At 33.3% G+C, this 22391-nt stretch overlaps 1 protein-coding gene across 3 annotated transcripts; it reads left to right on the top strand.

Moving 5' to 3' along the window:
• Positions 1–14291: 14291 nt before the first annotated feature.
• LOC101219573 lies at positions 14292–22291 on the top strand. 3 transcript variants are annotated; one of them, XM_031885794.1, is made up of 5 exons: positions 14293–14585; positions 14797–15110; positions 15539–16384; positions 17732–18766; positions 19924–22284. In XM_031885794.1, exons 2-5 carry the CDS (start codon positions 14948–14950, stop codon positions 22029–22031), a joined length of 4152 nt encoding a protein of 1383 aa, XP_031741654.1. In that variant the 5' UTR covers positions 14293–14585; positions 14797–14947; the 3' UTR covers positions 22032–22284. The 3 variants fall into 3 exon arrangements, with proteins under 3 accessions (XP_011655309.1, XP_031741654.1, XP_004143829.1); XM_011657007.2 differs by having other exon boundaries at positions 14292–15110; positions 19927–22291; XM_004143781.3 differs by having other exon boundaries at positions 14293–15110.
• Positions 22292–22391: the final 100 nt, after the last annotated feature.

Here is a 22391-nt window from a genome sequence, read left to right on the forward strand (position 1 = left end):
TAAAAAATGAAAATATGAAGCGTAAATATTTGGTCAATTTTGCTTTTTTTTTTTTTTTTTTTTTTTTTTTTTTTTTTTTTTACAATTTTACTTTAAAAAGGGTTTAGAGTTTTTAAATAGGGTTTAGGTTTACTTTTGATTCATGCTTTTTTTTAGCTTAATTTTTTTGTTTTGCCCTTCAGTTGCACCCATATTTTTTCCAAAATTTTTAACACTCAATTGAAATAGCAATAGTAACTTATAACCTAATTAATATATGTTTTACAATTCTACGTGTAATCATTGTACTTGAGTTATAAAAAATACTTATGTTTTATGAACAACAAAATTATACTACACTTTCAAATTAGTGAATTGTATGAGTGTATTGTGAATAAAGAAAAAAAAAAAACAGTAGGTCATCAAGGAATCTGGGGCTAATTATAGCATCTTAGACCAAATTGTTAGCAAAGTTGATTATGCATGCTCATTAACGTTGAAAATGCGATCAAAATGCAATCAAAAGTTACACATTCTCTAGATAATATGTTAAGGGAGGAAAATTAACATCAATGTCAATCGTATGAAACATTTTGGATGAACCTAAAAGTAAAGTCATTGATGAATTATTCTTGAAATGAACATTATCATACTATCGTGGAGATATTAAAGTAGCACCAGACCTTAGCCATGTTGATAGAATCCTCAAATGTTGAATAAAGAAATTGATAGTTTTAGAAGTTGTAGTCATTGTGACCTAGCCATAAACGTGGTTCGCACAAATGTTGTAATTCACGAAGTTGGACATTGGAGTCGGTCAGTGGAGGTCTTTGCGAAGGTATGTATAAAGCAAGTGAGCAATAGTTACTAGTGGTGATTGTAGCAAAGTTGAGCACCACAAAGATAGTTGACGAAAGTGGTCGTTAGAGTTGATCATTGACAATGGCCGACGAGTGGAGTTATATCCAAAACGTTGGAAGGAGGGACTCTTTGATTGCATGAGATTTCATCTCAAAACCAATTGACAACAAGAAAAATAGCACATTTATAAGAAATCTCCTTGGTTTTTTTCAATGTGACACTCTTAACATCTCAATAGAGAGGATGGTGTGACGGTTGATTGGAAAATAGAGGTATGTTTTGAGAAAAATGAAGTAAAAGGGGTGTTCTCAAATAAATTAGGGGAAGTGGTGATTTTTTTTGTTTTTTTAATGGAGTGCCTATGTTCTATTTTTTTTCTTTCATTTTTTTATTCCATTACTTCTTTCATTCGTTTTTTTTTTATTTTTTATTTTTTATCTTTTAAAAAAATAACTAAAGCGGCAAAATATTTACACGTTATAGAACAATTTCGAAAATAGAAAAAGCTTAGACTCACAATGAAAAATACCAAAAAATGATCCGTGATTACTTAGTCTACAGGCACGTAATATATTTGGTTTAGATTTGGTTATTCTACTCTATATGATTGTTTAGATTTTGGTAGCCAAATCTAAATGATTTTTTTCAAAGTGTTGGTACGTTTAGATTTTCTAAGATGCATAATATATTTGGGAAACGATCGTTTAGATTTGGTAATTCATTCCGATCATTTAATATTATTTTTCAAGATTTTTTTTGTACACAATCGTTTAGATTTTGCACACGATCATACACGACCATTTAGATTTGATAGTTTAAATTAGGCGATCGTTTATATTTGGAATATGATCGTTTAGATTTGGTTACTTTTTTTACACAATCGTTTACATTTGACAATCTAATATCTCAACAATTTTTTTTCATGATATTTTATAGTTGGCACATGATCTTAAAAAACTAAATAACAGTTTGAAAAAATTATAGAAGAAGAGAAAAAGACAATGGTAAGGAAAAAAAATTACAAAAGAAAAAGATATGAAAATGAAGTACAAATGAAAATATTAAAAAAAATTGAAGAAGAAATGAAAAAAACAATGGAAATAAAAAACATTGCAAAAGAAAAAAAGAAAAAAGATTCCAGAAAAGAAGAGAAGAAAGACTATAAATATTTTTGAATTTGTGACGGACGGTAAATATATTTTATGTTTGTTCTATTAACGAATGTTATTTATTTTTATCAATTTGCTTCTTTCATCTTTTTTTTTTCTTTTCTTCTTTCTTCTTTCTTCTTTCTTTTATTTTAGTATTGAAAATTTGAAATTCTTAAATATGATTTTTTTTTGTGATAAAATGTATTTTTTATTTTTAAAATATTGTGTCCAGTTTATTCCTATGCTAAAATGACATTTTAATTAAAAAAAGTTATTAATTTTTAGTAAATTTTATTTCAATTTGGTTTAAAATTTCATATTGTTACAATAAATGTTATAATTTTAGTTTGACATTTGAATTCAGTTTCATTGAACAACTTTCAATCTTTGGCATTTATGTCAATTAATAAATTTAAAATAATTCTATATTAAGTGAAATTGAAACATGGATTTGCACTTTAACTTCAATTTTTGGTAACGTCTATTATTTAATTTAAAATAAACATATTCAATTAAGTAGATTTTTCACCATTATTAAAAATAAAAATAAAATTAAGATCTACCAATAAAATTGAAACAAAATTCAAATTTTAAAGTAAAATTGTATACAAAATTGTTTTTCATCGTTATTAAAAGTGTAAATCTTGAAATCTAGAGATAAAATTGAAACAAAATTCAAATCTTAAAAGTGTAAATCTTGAAATCTAGAGATAAAATTGAAACAAAATTCAAATCTTAAACACATAAACCAAACAAAATTTATTGAAAATATATTTTTTAAAAGATTAAAAATATCATTTCCAACCATGGGAATGAATTAGACCCAAAATGTAATAAAAAAAATATATATAAAAGATAATATTTAAGAATTTCAATACCAAAGTAAAAGGACAATTTAAAAGTAAAAGAAAAAAAGGTAAAAAAAAAAGGAAGCAAATTAATAAAAATCAAAGTAAAATATACTTTTGATGTTGAGGTTTGAAAATCACTCTTCAGTTTCAAAACAGACATTTTTATCTTCACCTTTCTTAAATACTTCTAAATTATTCTTGAATTAACGTTAGCCTAATGAAATACTTACTAAACCGTTACGGATGATTTTAAAATATTTTAATTTTTTATTTAACTTGTCATTGATTTTTCTTTTTTAATAACTAATATTTATAATAATACTGTTTAGTTGATGATTTTATGTAATAAACTTATCTTTAGTTGATGATTTTATATTAGGGAAAAAAATATTATTATAACTATCAAATATCAATATCTATATTTATTTTTCATTTTTTTAAAACTTACCTGTTAAATAAAAAAATTGTTTCCTTTTCACCGATAAATTATATAAAAGAAAAAATTACATAAATAGAAAGTATTTATATCATATAGTAAAATAAAAAATGATGATACTTCGAATTTTGGTGAAAGTTTAAATTATCCATTTTGAACATGGATTAAAATTTTTGTATGACGTTTAAAAGTTATATTTTAAAACTCTTATTTTAATTTATTCTTTAACTAATTCAATATAATTTATACATCATCAAATATAACTAACATCTATATTAACATTTAACTGTTCAGTAAGCATTTTTAAATTCATAACACAACTGACTAAACATGGATGAAAATGTCTAATAGACGAAAATCACCTATTTTTCCTAATTAATTTCAAAACACCCTTTTTGTTATTTTAACATTACGGATATTTAAACTTAAATAATAATACTAAATTGAGTCTAAGAAAAATTGAATTGGTATTTTAGTAATTCCAACTTTAGCCCTATTAAGTAGTAACGAGCATTTAACAAGAAGCTCCAAATTCCACCGGTAAGGTATTTAATGCTTTAAGACTCCCCGCAGCAGCATTCATTCATTTACCTTTATAATTAAAAATTAAATTTCCCTTTTTTCTTTTTTGTAACAAAACAATTCATTAAATTTTACGTCAAAGTGAAAATGTGACGCAGTCCCCTTCCCCGTTTGAAATGAAAGTCAAATTCACGTCTTAGAAGCAAATAAGCAGGGGTAATATCGTCAATTCATTTTACAAATACAATAAATATTACACGTGGCGGCTTATGGTTCTTTCACGTACTACAGATTCTGCGATGACTCCTTCACGTCCCCATCTTCACAATTCAGCGCGTGGCTTACACTCCGTTAAACCCTCCTTTGACCTCACACGTGCGCTTCGTGCGTGTCTTTCTGCTTCTTCTATTCCATTAACCTTTACTTTTCGTCTGCCTCTCCTCTTTTTTAATATCACTTGCTTGCTTTTGTTTCTCCTTAATCATGACACACAAATTATGATTAATAAATCAAATCATAAAAATTGTTCACTTTATCCTATTATCTGAATAAGATAATTATATTAAAAATAATGGAAGTGAATGCCAAAATGTTACCTAACCTTCAGTTTATTGTTTTGGTGGTGGTGTTAGGGTTTGGTTCTCCACGACTCTTTAGGTTGGGTTTGTCTTGCTAGTCTCAAAGTTATTGAAAGATTTAATGAAGTCAAAATTCTTGAAGCTAAGCCATGTATGAAGGTTTCTCCAGTATGATATCTCTTACTATACGAAATGTTATTTGTGGATCAGTCCAACTATGTGTAGTTTATAAACCTCTTGAATGACTAGTCTAAGGATCTTGTTGAGCTTTACTTCCTTATCAATGCGCAGCTATATATTATGCACAACATTTGGACGATGCCTCCTTTTAATATGTAGTCGTTAGAATGTTGTTCTCGCACACTAATATGCGTCTAAGGCGCTAGATGAGCAAGTTTCTGTCTTTCAATCTCGGTTTGCCACAACCTTGAAATGCACCGAGGATTTTTCTTTATGCTTTCCTTCTTATTCGAGATTACTCCAAGTTGTCCCAGGATTTCCTTTCTTTTTTTATGGCTTGGGACTTACATCATGAGCGCTGGCTCAATAAACCTCCCATTTTAGGGGTAAGACTGGGTGAATAGCTGATCATATAAGGTGCAAGATGAAATTCGTTCATGTTCACTTTTAGGGTTGGTAAATATGTTGTTTTCTTAAATGCTAACTTTATGTCTTGAACAAAGAGATCATGCCCTCTTATTGGTCTAAGAGAGATCCAGTTTATAGGTTGGACCTTAAACTAATTGTTCATTAGAGGATCAACTGAAGATTTAGAAACAAGATGTAGTATTGGGGGTAAAACGATAAATTGATCCAACCAAGATTACAAACCACCTGTGAATGATTGACTTACTAATTATGGTTAGATCTGGTGGACAAAAATATATCTAGTATCTACATTGATGAGAGAACAACTACGAGCTATAGCGGACAGTCCTGATTAGTTAAATGAATATTGATTAACCCAATTAAAAGAGGTGAACTAGTTGGTCGTGGTTCGCTAAAGCTTATGATTTGTAGGTCCATTTGGTCCTTCTACTAGCTTGTTATGGATTTAAACTTAGAATAAAGTAATTAAAGAAATTCGAATTGTTCAAGTTAATTGAGAAAATAAATCGTTGATAATATTTTATATAATAGCGATTACAAATTTAGAGAAAATGGTATTAAATAAGATTTAAATATCGAAAATTCGAATAGAGTTTGAATTAGTTCAATCAGATTGATCTGAATATGTGATTATAATAATATAAATATTAATTAATTATATGGTGTAATTAATTATTATTTCATTATTTACTTACTAATGAGATTGATTAATTAGATTGAATATAAAATTGTTTAACTAAATTGAATTATCATTTTTAGAAAAAAATCAATTGAAGTTATTTTTAGAAGTTAAATTTGTTGACGTTCTAAAAGTGAGTGGATTTCTCCAACCTAGGTTTTTTAGTGAATAATGGCGTTGTTTCTTGTGTTGTTAAAGTTACATAGCTCCAAAAATCCCACCCAATTAATTAAAGATTTAATATTAATTGTTATGCTAAGTGGTTTGCATGTTAATTAATTGTATGGTCGTAAGTTTTATTTGTCACATATCCCCTCAAAGTCATTCTATGCGACTAAGTGGAGGCATGACTGTCTAGACATTCTACGTGAGACTCTCTATGAGATGACACGTAAAACGTCTAGTAAACGAGAAAAACACAACCAACCAATTAATGCATGATGGAAATTTATTTTGAAAATAGCAAGAGTACTTCATTTATATTGCTTCAAAAGTACATTATTTCAAATTTAAAGAAACTAAGTACAGCACAAGACAACATTAGACTCTCCTTGCACAGCTTCTATATGCTATGCAAGTTGACAATGGCTACTACCAAATGATATGTTTCACGACTGGCGTAGTAGGCTTTCAAGGTTGCAAATTTAACACTGGATGTCCTTCACTACTTAGTGGATTAAAACAAAATATTTGAAAGGTTAAACGAAAATGTCTAGTGAGTGGGGTCTTTTATCAACACTCTTAATAAATCAATTTGCCTTAACGAGTTATAAATCATTTCAATCGGTAAGACATGAGGTTTAATTCAAATTAGTCAATATGTTGGGTGAACTATAACATCTCGATTTTATCAACAATTTTTGTTAATCATGTGAAAATTATTACTTTCAAATTATTCATAGTAATTTGTATAGAAATCATTATTTTCAAACTCTTTCAATGCAAGTCATAACGTATAGTATGCATCTCGCATACAACATCTCATAAATTATCTTGCAAAATCATTCTGCTTGTTTAATCACATCTTTGTATCATTTCCTCATCTCAAGCGTTTACCAAAAACTTGCTTGGTCGTTTGTGGGCATTTTGTGGTTGTGGTTTGTGTTTTGTTAACCAACTGCGCCAAACACTTGGTTGGGATGCCGCGTAAGTTTACTTAAGACTTAAATGGTACAATTAACTCTATGCGACAAGTCATTGGTCATAATCACTGAACATGAAATACTCACTATGTAGCTCCTTATCGCGCAACCACTAAACCCTTGTTGAATACAAGTTTTCCTATTGCTTGCCCAAGTATAAGTGAAGTGATAGGTCTATATGGGTGATCTAGTGTCGAACATAGGAAATTGATATCAAAGTTTAGTTCTAGAGTTTACTTATCAATCAGGCAATATAAAAGAATAAATTGAATAATATAAAGAATGTAAGAATGAACTATACTTCTATCTACGCCTAGAGAGTCTGTAAAGGGGGAGGAGATGAATTGCGGGTGATGATACGAACTAACTTATATGTGATAAGGGAGTTGAAGGAAGGTCTACGCATTAATAGATGATTAAGCAATGTGAGAGCCTCGATGCAACATTACTTGCTTCACCAGCTCATAATTAAGGTGAGTTTTTCTCAAAGTCTATAAACGCTACATTTGCGCATCTCTTGGGATCCAAGTGACTAAGCATACTAATGAAAACAACCTCTCGGTAGTTAGCTTCCACACTTGTTCACCTTTTGGGATATAAATGACAGAAGTATTCTCACTAAGGAGGAGTTTGTCTCCAAACTCTTTCTTGTGTGCATTAGCCTTATCCTTGCTACTTGCCCTCTCAGGTAGTTGCCAATTTATGCTAGCTAGACGATGAATATAGCTCAACTAATGCAACAAGAATCATAAACTCAACTGCTTATCAAAAGTCATCACAAACTCTAACTTCTAATAACACATTGACGAATGGAAAGTTAAGACAATGGATTGAAAAAGTATAATCAGGCAATATATTAAAGAATGTAGGCCTTTGACCATTGTACAATATGAACACATATATTACAGAGAAATACAAAAATAGAAGACAAAGAAGATGGAGAATATTACAAGTTAGGGACAAATGAAATGTGGGTTCTTCTCCCATCGGAAGCTCAACTCTCACTTTTACGATTGATTAGAGAAGAAGAAGAAACTCGTTTACAGATGGCAGAGAGGCTATTTCTTTATGTTGCTCTCTCTCTAGGTTTTAGCCTACTCAAACCTTTCAGCCGATCTATTCATACGTCTAGCCTCTTAGCCCATATAGGTGAAGTTCTTTTATAGGCAACTTTCAGCGAGAAATTTTTATTCTTCTGAGCATGTAAGCACTGTCCGCCAAAAGTTGTCTGTTGCAAGTCACATCATCTTCAACTCTCATTCTTGTCTGTAGTGAACCGCTTTCCTTTGTTGTACTTCAGTCTTCTCTCCTAAGAGGGTTATTTGTCAACTGAAACGTGTAGTGTTGGTGCGAGATCCTTTGTGATTCACTTGTTTATTCTTTTTTATTAATCTTGCGTTAAGACACTGTAAACATGGTGAAACAGGCGTGACAACTTTTGTAATGTCCATCTCTAAATATTTATGCAATTTCAATATAAACTATGAATTTTGACATACTTCTTCTATATTTTGACTTCATTATTCTAATAAAAGAGGCTATAATAACTTTTATTTCTACAAATTATCAGTTTACCACACTCTTTTGTCAAGTTGCAGCTATGAGGAGTAGTTTCAACCCATTTAGCAAGTTCCATTAATTCTATTATGCATAATGTGTCTTCCAATGCTAAATCACACAACAAGCAAAAAACATCTCACACCAGATCACACAGCAAGTATGAAACATTCTATTCCAAATTACACAAGCAAAGGACATCCCACACCAAATCACACAACAAGTGTGAAACATCACATCGCGTAGGTACAAAATATTATTTCAATTTATATCAAGTCTTATTCATTTCTCAAATACTCACATTCTCATCATATCATTCAAGTCATAACAAGTCCAATTTTATTTATAAATTTCATGCATTTTAGAAATCATAAATCATAAGAAAAATAACATAATTCATATATTCAAGGATTTAAGCACATTTAGAAATCCCTTTTAATATTTTGAAAAATATTTTATAAGAAAAACCACTCACAATCATAATTAGTTAACTTCTTCGCCTAGCTCCTCAGTCAAGAGCTTTCTTACACTTCCTTGCAACTCTTGTCGGATTACGCTTGTTTCAGATCTCTAATAATCTTGGAAATCCTCTCAGTTCTTTCTTAAGTAAGCTTAGGGTAAATAAAAAAACAGCTTCAATGTTCCTGGATATCCTCTATTTATAAGCCCCTCCAGTGAAGTTTCCCATGTCAGAATGATTACTTCTGTTCGAAAGTGAGATTGGTCCAATGTCAGAACGACACATGTCACTACCATTCCATTATCTTGAAGTCTGATTGGGTCATAAAGTCAAATCAGTCATGACTTTCTTATGCGAAGATGATGCCACTACTTCCCGGTGTAGTAAACTTGCAAAACATAACAGTTCCTCGAGTAAACACTTCTCGACACTGAACAGTTTCATCGCATAGGCCAATCTTGTCATATGAGTCTTGTCGTGTAAGACATAATGCGATCGGGGCCTCACGTTATTTGAATTTTGAAATGGCGAACTTGTTGAATTTTAGTGAAAATCATCAAGTGTTCATAAACTTAGAAAAGACTCTTGTGATTATTCACAGCTTCATTTCATCCAAGTTCATTAAGAATTGAAGGAAAATTTTGAGTTTCAAAGGTAAGTATTCTAAATTTTTTAATTTTCTCCAATTTTTCTTAACATGCTTAATTCTCAAAATTCGTGAAATTTAGAGTGTTTTAGTTCGATTCTCTTTCGCCAGCATGTTAATTTAACTTTCAGTTTGAATATTGGTTTGACCAAAATCCAGTAATGCTGATAAATTTATAGAAACATCCGACTAAGTTTCACTCCATGTCAAACTAACTAAACCATTCAATGCAACACTATAGTTCTCATGAAAATTGTAATGAGTCAACTGTTCACCACAAAAAAAAAAAAAAAAAAAAAAAAACAACTATACAAACATCAACCATAGTAAAAAATTATTGTAAAACAAGGAAAAAAAGATTGAATAAGAAACTAATAGACAAAATATGTATATTAGCGATAGAAAATGATAAAGTTCTGTCACTATCTATCAATAGAGAGATTTTCAAATCTCTATTATCTTCACACAAAAAATCAAAGCGATTGAGTTTATCACTATCTATCAATGATAGATAAATTTTCACATTCCTACATCTTTACAACAAAAACAACTAATAAAAAGTGATAGAGTTCTATCATTGTCTATCAATGATATCTTGCATCTTCACAACAAAAACAATTGATAGAAAGTGATAGAGCACTATCATCGTCTATTAGTGATAGAGAGCAATAGAGTTATATCATTATATATTAGTGATATACAAAGAGATTTTCACGTCGTAATAGAGAGATATCTATTTTCATATCCCTACATCTTTACAAAAACAACTGATAGAAAGAGGTAGAGTTATATCACTGTCTATCAGTGATAGAGAGATTTTCACATCCCAACATTTTTACACAAAAACACCAACAAGTAAAGAAAAGAGCATTTCAAATTGCATGTACATCTTTACACAAACAAATAGAAAACAACAAAGAACATCTACAAGAAGTAAATTGCAAAATTATATATATATGTCTATCACTGATAGACGGTGATTGAAATCTATCACATACACTAAATTCAAATTCATCCATCAATTCAAGGAACCTTGTAACCCACCAAAATCACATTAATTTCATTGCCTATTAGCTAAATTTGAGTTGTTGACTTTGATTAAAGAAGAAAGGGAAAGAAAAGTATCATTGAGACAACTAAATAAGCAAGATCTAAAACAATTCTAAATACCAAAAAGAGAAAAGTAGAAGAAAAAAAGAAGATAACAATGAGAATGATAAAGAAGAAGGTGAAAGAAGAAGAGAATACCTTTATGGATGGATCACTGATGATACAGAAGAAGTTGTCGCCAATAATGATCTGTAGATGAAAAATGTTGATATCATGAAGTAGCTGCACTCAACTAGGAAGGAGTCGTTGAAAAGACTTTTTGCCATATATTGTAATGATGTAAATCAAATAGCCTAAACCTACTGCTTATCTACTGGTTTTAGCTTATTGTTATAATTTGTTAAAACTACTTAGTTATTTACAAAGTAATAGACTTGTATTACTTTTCCTTAATAAATAAATTCCTCCTCTCACATTGAGAGGCGAGATATTCATTCATTCAAAAAACAGTCTTTGGTATTACACCAATTGGTATTAGAGCACCATAAGCTCTTAAGACCTATGGTTATTCGGTGAAACCAATCGGCTGCAGCAGGGCAACCTACTCAAAACCAAGAGGCGGATGAAACCTTCGTCCTCTTTCCAAGAACCTCCTCGTGACGCTTGCTGCCTATGGAAGTTTCTATTGAGAGAATTAAAGCTACACTTCAAGAAGTTTTGCAACAGCTTGAAAACTTAGCACCTCTTCAAATAATGCATCAAAAACATCAAAATTCGTTCAAGATTGAAGGCAGTGAGGCATTCGTGGGGCTGGACTACATAAAGTTGGGCGAAATCATCAAGAAAGAAGGTTCGAAGTTCAAGAAAGGAGGAGACATGTCCAAGATTACCAAGAACCCCATCAAAGAATCCAAGATTACTACTATGAACCTCAAGATTAGAGCTTTATTGATGATGAACGGTAAGAAAAGACAACAAATTATCATAATATAAGATTTCAACCACATGTTGATTATAGAAGAAGGGAGCCAGCAAAATATAAAATGAAAATAGATGTTCTAGTTACGACGGTAAAAAAACATAGAAATTTCACATCCGAGACGAAGAAAGTACGTCTAGTAGCTTTTAAAATGGAAGGTAGGAGCTTTAACGCGGTGGGAGAGAAAACGAAAGTCAATAGGAAGACAAGTAGAAAAAGACCTATTGCTTCTGATGAGAAAATGAAGAAGTTGATGAAGACTTGATTTCTTCCACCCAACTACGAACAAACTCTATATAATCAGTAACAAAATTACCGAGAAGAAACCATAATTGTTGCTGATTACATAAAAGAATTCCACCAGCTGAGAACAAGAACTAATTTGATGGAAAATGAACAACGCCTCATTGCTCAGTTTGTTAGACTATTGAGTTTGTTGCTTGGGGATGGAATGATGTAAATCAAATAGCTTAATCCTACTCCTCACCTACTGTTTTCTAGTTTACTCTTATAATTTTTCAAAACTACTTAGTTCGTTATTACAAAGTAACCAACTTGTATTACTTTTCTTCAATAAATAAACTCCTCTCATATTTGAAAGGCAAGATATTCATTCATTCAAAAACTAGTCTTTGGTATTATACCATGACATCATAAATGATATGTAGATATAAATGTTGATACGATGAAGTAGCTGCACTCAACTAGGAAAAAGTCGCTGAAAAAACCTTTTGCCATATATTGTAAATAGTTTATATTACATGAAATTTCTTAATTTTTTAAAATTCAAACACTTTTCCAAATTCAAAGTGATTGATATCTTTTACTGGAAAAGAAAAAACTGATTGATATCTTTGAAACTAAAGACACATAATTGGATTGGCCACAGTTGAAGGAGAAATTAAATAAACAAATATAGAATTTTATGAAATAGCATAAAACGGCGACGTAACGGCCGATATTCACCGGCACCAACAAACGCTAAGTCTCGCAGATTAAATTGAGAGTGAAGGGGTAATATAGTAATTGCACAAAGAAACGCAATGGGCCCAGCTCCGTAATTATGCTCTGAAAGCAGGCGAAATTTTAGAAATAATGAAAGAGAAGACACAAAGAGGGGCCGAATTAAGATTCAAAAAATAAAAAAGAAAGCAAAGAAAAGAATTGAAAAGAGAAAAAAAAAATGATTCCAGTATATTTTGTTTAGATTCTTTTCAACATTTAGTTGGTATACAATCGTTTACATTTATCTATTTGTTTAAAGAAAGAAGGAACGGTGAGAAAGAAATAATATCTATTTTTATGATTTAAACATATATTTTTTCAATATTAATGTCTTACAAATCTTAGTTTATGTCTTAATATTGAATTAGACTCAAATTAATAATTCAGTTGATATTAGATTGAGCAAAGAAAACACATGAAAACAATGACGTGGATAATTTAAATTTTTATAGTATAGGGCAAATATCACTTTATATCTTTAAATTTTGTTGTTTATATTCATTTAAATTATAAATTAAAATTGTATCATTTTAAACTTTTGAGTTTAAATCAATTTAAATTCCAAACTAATAATCGTATAATTTTATATTTTCGTATATGTTTCAATCTAAACATTGTTTAGATGCAGTTAAAAAAAAACTATCATCCAAAATATTTAATTTTATAGGTAAGTTGTTTTGAAACCTTTAATTGGACATATTTAGTTCACCTACAAAATGAAATATTTTTAGATTAACTTTTTTTTTTAAGTTAACAATAAATAATAGGATTAATTTTAAGATTTATGGAAAGTATGAGATTAAGTTTAAATATATTAAGTTGCACGTATCCGACTAAATAAATTAAAAGTAATTATAAAATAAGGTTAAAATATAATGATCATTTTGTATGAATCTTAAATTTAACTTGTACTATTAGTTTATTGTGACTTTTTCAAAAACTTTTTGTTTCGTAAGATTAGTGTATTATGGAGAATTGAATCTTTTACGTTTTGAGGTTAATGATACAACTACTATGCTATTTAGAAGTGTTTAAAAAATCCAACTGTCTGGAAAAATTTATCAATCTAACCAAACTCATGTGTTTTGTAACGTTATGAAGTTTATGAGGGGAACATCAAGGAATTGATATCACATTTGAATGAAAAGGGACTCTGAAGACATGAAAGTAAGGTTAAGAAAGACTTAAAACAATTAAGTTAATGATTATACCAAGAGGATGCACATTTCTTTTTCGTGATTTCTATGCAATTATATGTTGGGTGAACTTCTTTTCAGTGGCTTTCGAGCAATTCTTTGTGGGGTGATCTTCTGAAAATTTTTCTAAGATATATGTGAGTGGGGACAAAACTTATGTTGGTATGTGGAAAGAACTTTAACTGGGGATTCAAATTTCAATTTCTAGGTCTAGGACGTTACACATTTTTTTAACGCTTTAAAAAGTAAAAAATTCATTGTATAAATTGATATTAATCTTAATTCAATATGGAAAAGTAATTAAATTAGATGGGTATGTATTAACATTTTACTTATCAACTAAACCCAACCAAAATAAGATTTCATGGTGAAGTTGAATTTAGTTCATTTTAAAAAATAAAAGGCTATTGAAATAATTGAGTTTGATAAAAAAAAAAGTCCTGAAATCTAATGGAACCAACCGAGGGAAGAAATGGACGAAAATGATATTAACAAAAGAAGAGGGAGTAAAAGAGAAATAAGAAAAAAAGCGGACGCGAAGAGAAAAATATTGAATAGGGTTGAGAGTTTAATTGAGATCCGGAGAACCAATCTCTCCCTCTTTCTCTTCTCTGTCAGGGTTCTCTTTCATCCCTTATCGGCTCAAATTCTCACTTTCTCGCTCCGGAGGCAAAATTTTCCGTCCGCCATCAGAGGAAGAGAGAGAGAGAGAGAGAGTTTAGAGATTGAAGGTCGCTGAGGAGATACGAAGGGCGGAGATTGCGAACTCTAACTTAGATTGAGGTTTTGCATGTGATGTCGTAGAGCCTTTCAATCGCCATTGTCGGTTCCTTCTGGTTCTAAACCCTTTCAATTTCAAACCCGTTTCAGTCTCTATTCATCACGTACGCCTGTATAGCTTTTCCTTCTGTTTTTTCTTCCTCGTTTTGGTGGTTTTTCTTCAAGATTTGGTCTGCAGTTACCCGTGTGGTGTGGCTGCTACATATCGGCGTTTTTTCGTTCTTAGACGTCCAGTGAAAGGAGGCAGAACCGATCGATATGATTGTGTTGAGTTGATTTTGTTTTTGGTTTTCTCTTTGGCAATTCCTTTGGCAGGATATGAAAGTTTTGTTACTGAGGATTCTTGCTTGACATGGTTGCGAAAGTAGTTGAATTGATTTCCGGCGGTGCTATTTGGGGCGCTCCTCGTGCTGTGCGTTGAAAACGGTTGTTCTTTGAGGGTGCCCATGCTATTGGCCTCATTTTCATGCCGCCTGAACCTTTGCCCTGGGATCGGAAGGACTTCTTCAAGGAGAGGAAACACGAGAGGTCAGAGTTCCTCGGACCTTTACCCAGATGGAGAGATTCATCCAGTCACGGATCCCGTGAGTTTAGTAGGTGGGGATCAGGTGATTTTCGGAGACCTCCAGGTGAGCAATTCATTCATTTCTGATTTCTTTTTGAATTATTTAGGTTTTATAGAATCAAAAGATTTCTACATCTCTTCCCCTGTTGAGTTCTTTATGGAGACTCGTAGTTCCGAGCATATACTACTATTGTTTTGCTTAATTGAAACCCAAGAAAAGTTTTTCTTCTGTTCATTAATTAAATTCTGGATCCTCTCTTTCTGATAGATCTAGTTGAACCAAGGGTTTGTTATATATTCATGATTTTATAAAGTATTGGTGGTTAGATCTGAGGTTTATCGCCTGGATTCGTCCCAACTAGAAATCTTAGTTTTGCTACAGAAATTGCTCGGATTATTTTCTTTCAAATTTTGCCCCATGTTAGATCCTTTGCTTGTATTGATTGTGTTTTCTTTTCCATTTTCCTTTTCTTTTTTGAAATATTTCTGAAGGTCATGGTAGGCAGGGGGGTTGGCATGTGTTCTCTGAGGAATATGGTCACGGTTATGGGCCTTCCATGTCATTCAATAACAAGATGCTTGAGAACGTCAGTAGCCGGCCATCTGTTTCACATGGCGATGGGAAGTATGCTAGGAACGGTAGGGAAAGCAGATCTTTTAGTCAAAGAGATTGGAAAGGCCATTCTTGGGCAACAAGTAATGGGTCTACAAACAATGGTGGTAGAATGCAGCATGATCTAAATTATGATCAGAGGTCAGTTCATGATATGCTGATATATCCCTCTCATTCTCATTCTGACTTTGTAAACCCGAGAGAAAAGGTAAAAGGCCAGCATGATAAGGTCGATGATGTCAATGGGTTAGGCACAAACCAGAGACGTGATCGGGAGTATTCAGTGAGTTCCTCAGGGTGGAAGCCTCTTAAATGGACACGTTCTGGTGGCTTGTCTTCACGAACATCAACATCGGGCCACTCCAGTAGCAAAAAGAGCATTGAAGCTCTAGATTCTAATGATAGAAAGTCTGAGACTGTGTCGAAAAATGCATCACAAAATTTTTCTCCTTCAGCCGACCATGCTGAGTGTGCCATGTCTTCTCTCCCTTATGATGACGCAAGTGCCAGGAAGAAGCCGCGGCTAGGATGGGGTGAGGGACTTGCCAAGTATGAGAAAAAAAAGGTCGAAGTTCCTGATGGCAGCACTGCCTTCACAAATATTACTGCAGAATCTACTCATTCTCTGAATTCTAGCTTGATTGAAAAAGGCCCCCGAGGCTCAGGATTTGCTGATTGTACCTCACCTGCCACCCCTTCTTCTGTCATTAGTGGTTCCCCTCCAGGTACGCAGCTCTTTTTTGCTTTTCTTATGGTGGGGCAAATTTTCACTTCGTATGGTGTTTATCAAGTGATAATATCTCAAATTTTCATGCATTCAACTTATGCCAGTAGAAGAAGATATTAATGATTATATATAGATTTATATCGAATGCAAAATAGTCTCAATCAGAGTTAACAAAAATTACAAAAGAAATTCTCTAATTATCAAATGCTTTAAATATTTCCATTGCCATAAGAAGCTACAAATTTTAGAAAAGAAAACACGGTAATCACTAATCAGTAACTACATGCTATAATTTAATGAACTCAACCTATTATTGTGGCATAGGAGGCAATAATGAGTAAGAAAACACGATTGTCTTCATGTTAACTTCAAGAACCAGAACATGGAATCTAGGGGATCAAAAGCAACAGTGGGGAAGGGTAAGTGAGTCCTGGAGGGGGGCGGGAAAAACATTCATTGTACCAGCAGACTCTAGGAGGAGGAGAGGGTTCTTAAAGTTCTCATCTTTTGTAGACGTGGGAATGCCATATAAGGGTTATGTCAGCTTAAAAGAAAAAAATTTCCTTGTGGTGGTGAAGGGGATCAATGAGTAAGAAGATGCTAATAAACTAAACTATGAAGGGCAGATCAACAAAAGAGTAAATAGTATTAAGCATGTTTGAAAAAATTAGGTATGTGTTGAAGATAGGTAAAACCAGTAGTACAAGATTTTTAGATAATAATTTGATAGTTGACAAGATCACAAGAAAGGTAAACAATAATTTGATGGTAGAGCATTCTTTTAACAGGATGGTTGAGCATAAATAAGAATTGTGATTGGAGGGTCAGAGAAAATCCTAGTGATATGTGGCCCCTCGTTAGATTTTATTTTTTCCTTTTGGCTTTGATTTCAAAGATCTTTTGTAATTATTCTTTAAGACTATTTTGTATGGTTGGAGGCCCTTTCTCTAGTTGGTTTCCTTTTGCGGGCTTGGTTGTTTTGGTTCTTGTATTCTTTCATTTGTTTCCTCAATGAAAGTTGTTATATTATTTACTACAAAGAGGGATGGATTAGTAGGCATATCAGAAGTAGGAGGTTCTTGGTGGATATATATATATCGAAAGGGGCTAGGTCAACAGTGATTTGATGGATGAAATTTCTGATATCCATTACAATGGTATACATCTTACGCCCGTGAGTAGTTTTGGAGGGTATCATAAATTGAAGGGTTTCATTTAGAAAATTTGTTGCTTCTAAATACTGTCGTGTCTTTTGATCACTCCAGATTGTTGTCTTTCTTGCTATTAGGTGAAATGTGCTGTATTTTACTGAAATCAAACTTCTGCATCTGTGTTTCATGTGTAGGTGGGGATGAAAAATCATTTGGAAAGGCATCGAGTGATAATGATGTCAGTAACTTTCATGGTTCACCTGGCTCTTGTTTTCAGAATCAATATGAGGGAACGTCCACTGTAGAGAAGTTGGATAATTTTTCAATAGCTAATTTGTGTTCTCCACTCATTCAACTGTTGCAATCTAATGATTCGATTTCAGTGGATTCCACTGCCTTGAGTAAGCTGCTTATATATAAAAATCAAATTTCTAAAGTGTTGGAGACAACTGAGTCTGAAATTGATTTACTTGAAAATGAGCTGAAGGGATTGAAATCTGAAAGTAAGGGTTACTTTTCTTTCACGTTGGCATCCAGTTCTTTGCTGGTGGGAGATAAATTCTTTGAAGAGCAAAACAATGTCGCTAATGCAGTTGCTACCCTGCCAGTTGTTACTTCTGCAAATACTATTTCAAAAACGATGGCACATTCTACAAGTGACTTGGAAGAAGTGTATGCTGATAAGGATAGGTCTGGGAGGTTGGATGTGAAGGAATCTGTCATGAAAGAGAAGCTAACAATTTATGGTTGCAGTGTGAAAGAAAATATTGCAGCCTATATAGACAATAGCGTGCCTATAAAGAGTGAAGGTGTCACAGTACATCCTGTTGCTAATGATATGTATGAATGTGCTGAGGGAGGAGATAGTGTGTCTGATTTAATTCTGGCATCCAATAAAGAATCTGCATGTAAGGCTTCTGAAGCTTTAATCGGGATGTTGCCTACCAATGAACGTAAGATTGATATTTGGAGTACAAATGCCTGCTCACAGAATCAATGTTTAGTGAAAGAGAGATTTGCAAAGAGGAAACGGTTACTAAGATTTAAGGAGAGAGTAATTACCCTTAAGTTTAAAGCCTACCAGTCTTTGTGGAAGGAGAATTTGCATGTGCCTCCTGTAAGGAAGCTACGAGCTAAATCTCAGAAAAAACATCAGTTGAGTTTGTGGACAAATTACAGTGGCTATCAGAAGAACCGATCTTCCATTCGATACCGTATGCCTTCACCAGGTAAGGAAACTTCTAATCTATGTCCTTAAGTTCAAGAATGTTTTAAACAGGTTTTGCTCTAAACTTGCCTCTTCTTATATCCACGTTAATAACTTAATTTGCCTCAAGTTTTGTATCTGCTTTCCATTCTATGCTATTTGGTCCTCTAACTTCTCTGAGTCATGGGTATTAGTTTGCATATCTCAAGCTTAACTTATATTTTAATTCTTAAACTAAATGTACGTGTGTTAATTTTGGCTTCTCTACCCAAGTATCACCCTATTTGAAGTGCTTGGGTAGTTTGGTGAAATTTCTTCCACCTGACCAATCTTAGTGTTGACCATCCGCATCATTCCTCATGTTTTAGTTTTTAAATACTGAACTTGATTTACCAATTAAGTTTATTGTCTTGAGGTACTGTGAATCGGCACTGTGATGTTAAATAAGTTGACTGCACGTTCTTTTTTGTATGGGAAATGACTACTTATTTGGAAGGGAGAGGAAGGTGTGCCGCCTTATAATAATTTAGGGCCCTGTCTGATTGTTTGGTTTTTGAAAACTATGTTTGTTTCCTTACAATCTCTTTGTTATGATTTTCATCTTAATTGAACACTTGAATTCTTTGCCAAATTCCAGAAGCAGAAACAAGTTCCTAAGAACTTGTTTTTTAAGTTTTCAAGACAGTTTTTACAAATGGTCCTAAAAAGTAAGAAATTAATGGGTAGAAGTAATATTCATAAGTTTAGTTTTTTTAAGAAAACATCAATCAAATCATCCATAGGAGCCAACCCCCTTTCTTTGGTGGGAGATTTTGGTGGGCTTGTTTTTTTCTTGGCCCTTTGTATTGTTTGAAAGCAATTGTTTCTATTTCTTTTTATTTAAATTAAGAGCCTTAGTGATGACAGTTTTTTTCTAGAAATATTACGTCTCATTCGAACTCTCGTTTTAGGTAGCAACCTCTTTAGTCATTTTTTTTTTTTTTTTTTCATTTTTCACGTTTGCTATTGTGATATTGTGATATTCGTTTGAGGATTTTCCCCTTTTCATTTTCATCATCACTTTACCTTCATGTAAATATTTTTCCTCTTTAAATCAGGAAGGTGTACGTCTTTGGAGAAGAATCTCCTAATGTGATACAATTGATATAATCATTTTGAATTTTAAAACTTGACTTGCAGCAGGAAATCTGAACCCCGTTTCTAGCACAGAGATACTTAAGCATGTGAGCATGCAGCTTTCTACTCCCCAGATTAAGCAGTACCGGAGGACATTGAAGATGCCCGCATTAGTTCTGGACCAGAAGGATAAGATGGGCTCAAGGTTCATCTCTAACAACGGATTAGTTGAGAACCCTTGTGCAGTTGAGAAGGAAAGGGCAATGATTAATCCATGGACCTCAGAAGAGAAAGATGTTTTTATGGAGAAGTTGGAATGTTTTGGGAAAGATTTTGGGAAAATTGCATCCTTTCTTGATCATAAAACAACAGCAGACTGTGTCGAGTTCTACTACAAAAACCACAAGTCTGATTGCTTTGAGAAAACAAAGAAGCTGGAGTTTGGGAAGAAAGTGAAGTCCTCCACTAGTAACTATTTGATGACAACAGGGAAGAAATGGAATCCAGAAACGAATGCCGCTTCTCTTGACATGTTGGGTGCCGCCTCAACGATGACTGCCCGTGCTCATAAGTATTCCAGCAGCAGGTCTGGTGGAAGAACTTCATATCACATAACTCAATTCGATGATGGTCTATCAGAAAGGGCCAAAGGTCTTAATGGTTTTGGAAATGAAAGAGAAAAGGTGGCGGCTGATGTTTTGGCTGGTATATGTGGTTCTCTTTCTTCAGAAGCCATGGGTTCGTGTGTCACTAGTAATTTCAACCGAGGAGACAGTTCTCAGGATTTGAAGTGCAAAAAGGGTGTTACTACCGTATTAAGACAGCGTATGACAACCAATGTTCCACGGTATGTTGACAATGAGATTTTTTCTGACGAGAGTTGTGGAGAAATGGGTCCTTCCTATTGGACGGATGGGGAGAAGTCTCTTTTCATAGAAGCGGTGTCAGTTTATGGGAAGAATTTCTCTGTGATCTCTACCCATGTAGGATCAAAATCCACGGACCAATGCAAGGTCTTCTTTAGCAAAGCACGGAAGTGCCTCGGGTTGGATTTAATATGTTCTGCAAAGAAAATGCCAGATAATGGAAATGGGCATGATGCTGATAGAAGCAATGGTGAAGGAGGTGTAGATACCAAAGATGCCTTTCCTTGTGAAATGGTTGGCTCGCGGGTGGTTGATGACTTGCCAAAGGCTGTAATGAGTATAAGTGGTGGTGAATCGGAATCCATGAATCTGCAATCTACCCATCAGGAAGTCAATCCATCCTCAAAGACTTGTAGTAATGCTGCTGTGGATGCTATGGTGTCAGATGATGAATGTACTAGGAAGGATGGCTCTCAATCGGGTTTTGATGACGACTGCCAGTCAGTGAATTCTGCCAATGATAAGAATGGTTTGATACATGAGCAGCAACATGTAGTCATATCTGATGAAACTGCAAAAGAACAAGACATTTCTGTTTTGGTTGCAACATCAGTTGGAAATGTTTCAGATACTGAAACCAAGAGAGGAAATGTCGATGCTAGCACAGCTCGAGGTGATAAAGCTGATTCCCATGCAACAGATTGCCCTTCAATACCCTCAAACTCTCACATAACATCATCGGCTAAGGAGGAACAAGGGCGTCATCATGTGAGAGTGCATTCACGTAGTTTGTCTGATTCTGAGCAATCGTCTAGAAATGGCGACATAAAATTATTTGGTCAAATTCTTACACATTCCTCATTTGTGCCGAGTTCAAAATCTGGATCCAGTGAGAACGGAATCAAGACGACCGAGCCTCACCACAAGTTCAAGCGTAGATTGAAAGTAAACAGCCATGGGAATCTAAGTACAGCCAAGTTCAATTGTAAGAACTCTCCAGGCCAAGAGGAGAATACTCCCTCAAGAAGTTATGGAATTTGGGATGGCAACCAAATACGCACTGGGCTTTTGTCATTGCCTGATCCCACCACCCTATTATCCAGATATCCTACATTCAATCATCTCTCTAAGCCAGCCTCCTCCCCGACCGAGCAGTCACCATCTGGTTGCAAGGAAGAGACATCAAACTCAAACAAGGAAACCCAGAAGAGGGAGGTAAATAATAGTAGGAAGGAGGAAGTAGTTGGAGAAATGAATGTGGAAGAGAGTTGTTGTAATGAGGGCGGTGGTGGTGGTGGGTCATAATAGAATATGAGAGAGAACTTAGGTTTGGTTAGTAGATAAAATTATATATAATGCTTCAGAGAGAGCCATTTCAATAGAGAGAGAGGCTTTCTCAGCAGCAAATTCTTTGTTTTTGCTGCAACCCCCCATGTATCATAGTTTCTTTCATGTTGATTAATCAATAGCAGAATTTGACGGCTCTTATTGCCGTCTTCTAGGAAAACAAAACAAAAAAAAAAAATTATATTCAATCAGTTGCCCATTGCAGAGTTAACACGTTACATTTGAAGGACACATTTCTGTAGAAATGTCCATAGAATTTTTGTTATTATAAATTTAGTCAGTAACTTAGAACTTAATTAGTTCATAGATGATAAGATG

Source organism: Cucumis sativus, chromosome 5 (genome assembly GCF_000004075.3).
Source record: "Cucumis sativus cultivar 9930 chromosome 5, Cucumber_9930_V3, whole genome shotgun sequence".
In the NCBI taxonomy this organism is placed as follows: domain Eukaryota; kingdom Viridiplantae; phylum Streptophyta; class Magnoliopsida; order Cucurbitales; family Cucurbitaceae; genus Cucumis; species Cucumis sativus.

What these genes read in the sequence shown, in the direction of transcription:
- LOC101219573 (XM_004143781.3), top strand. Translation starts at nt 14,948, where the DNA reads ATGCCGCCTGAACCTTTGCCCTGGGATCGGAAGGACTTCTTCAAGGAG. An exon ending in TGATTTTCGGAGACCTCCAG is followed by an intron (nt 15,111 to 15,538) that starts GTGAGCAATTCA and finishes ATATTTCTGAAG; the next exon opens with GTCATGGTAGGCAGGGGGGT. An exon ending in ATACCGTATGCCTTCACCAG is followed by an intron (nt 18,767 to 19,923) that starts GTAAGGAAACTT and finishes CTTGACTTGCAG; the next exon opens with CAGGAAATCTGAACCCCGTT.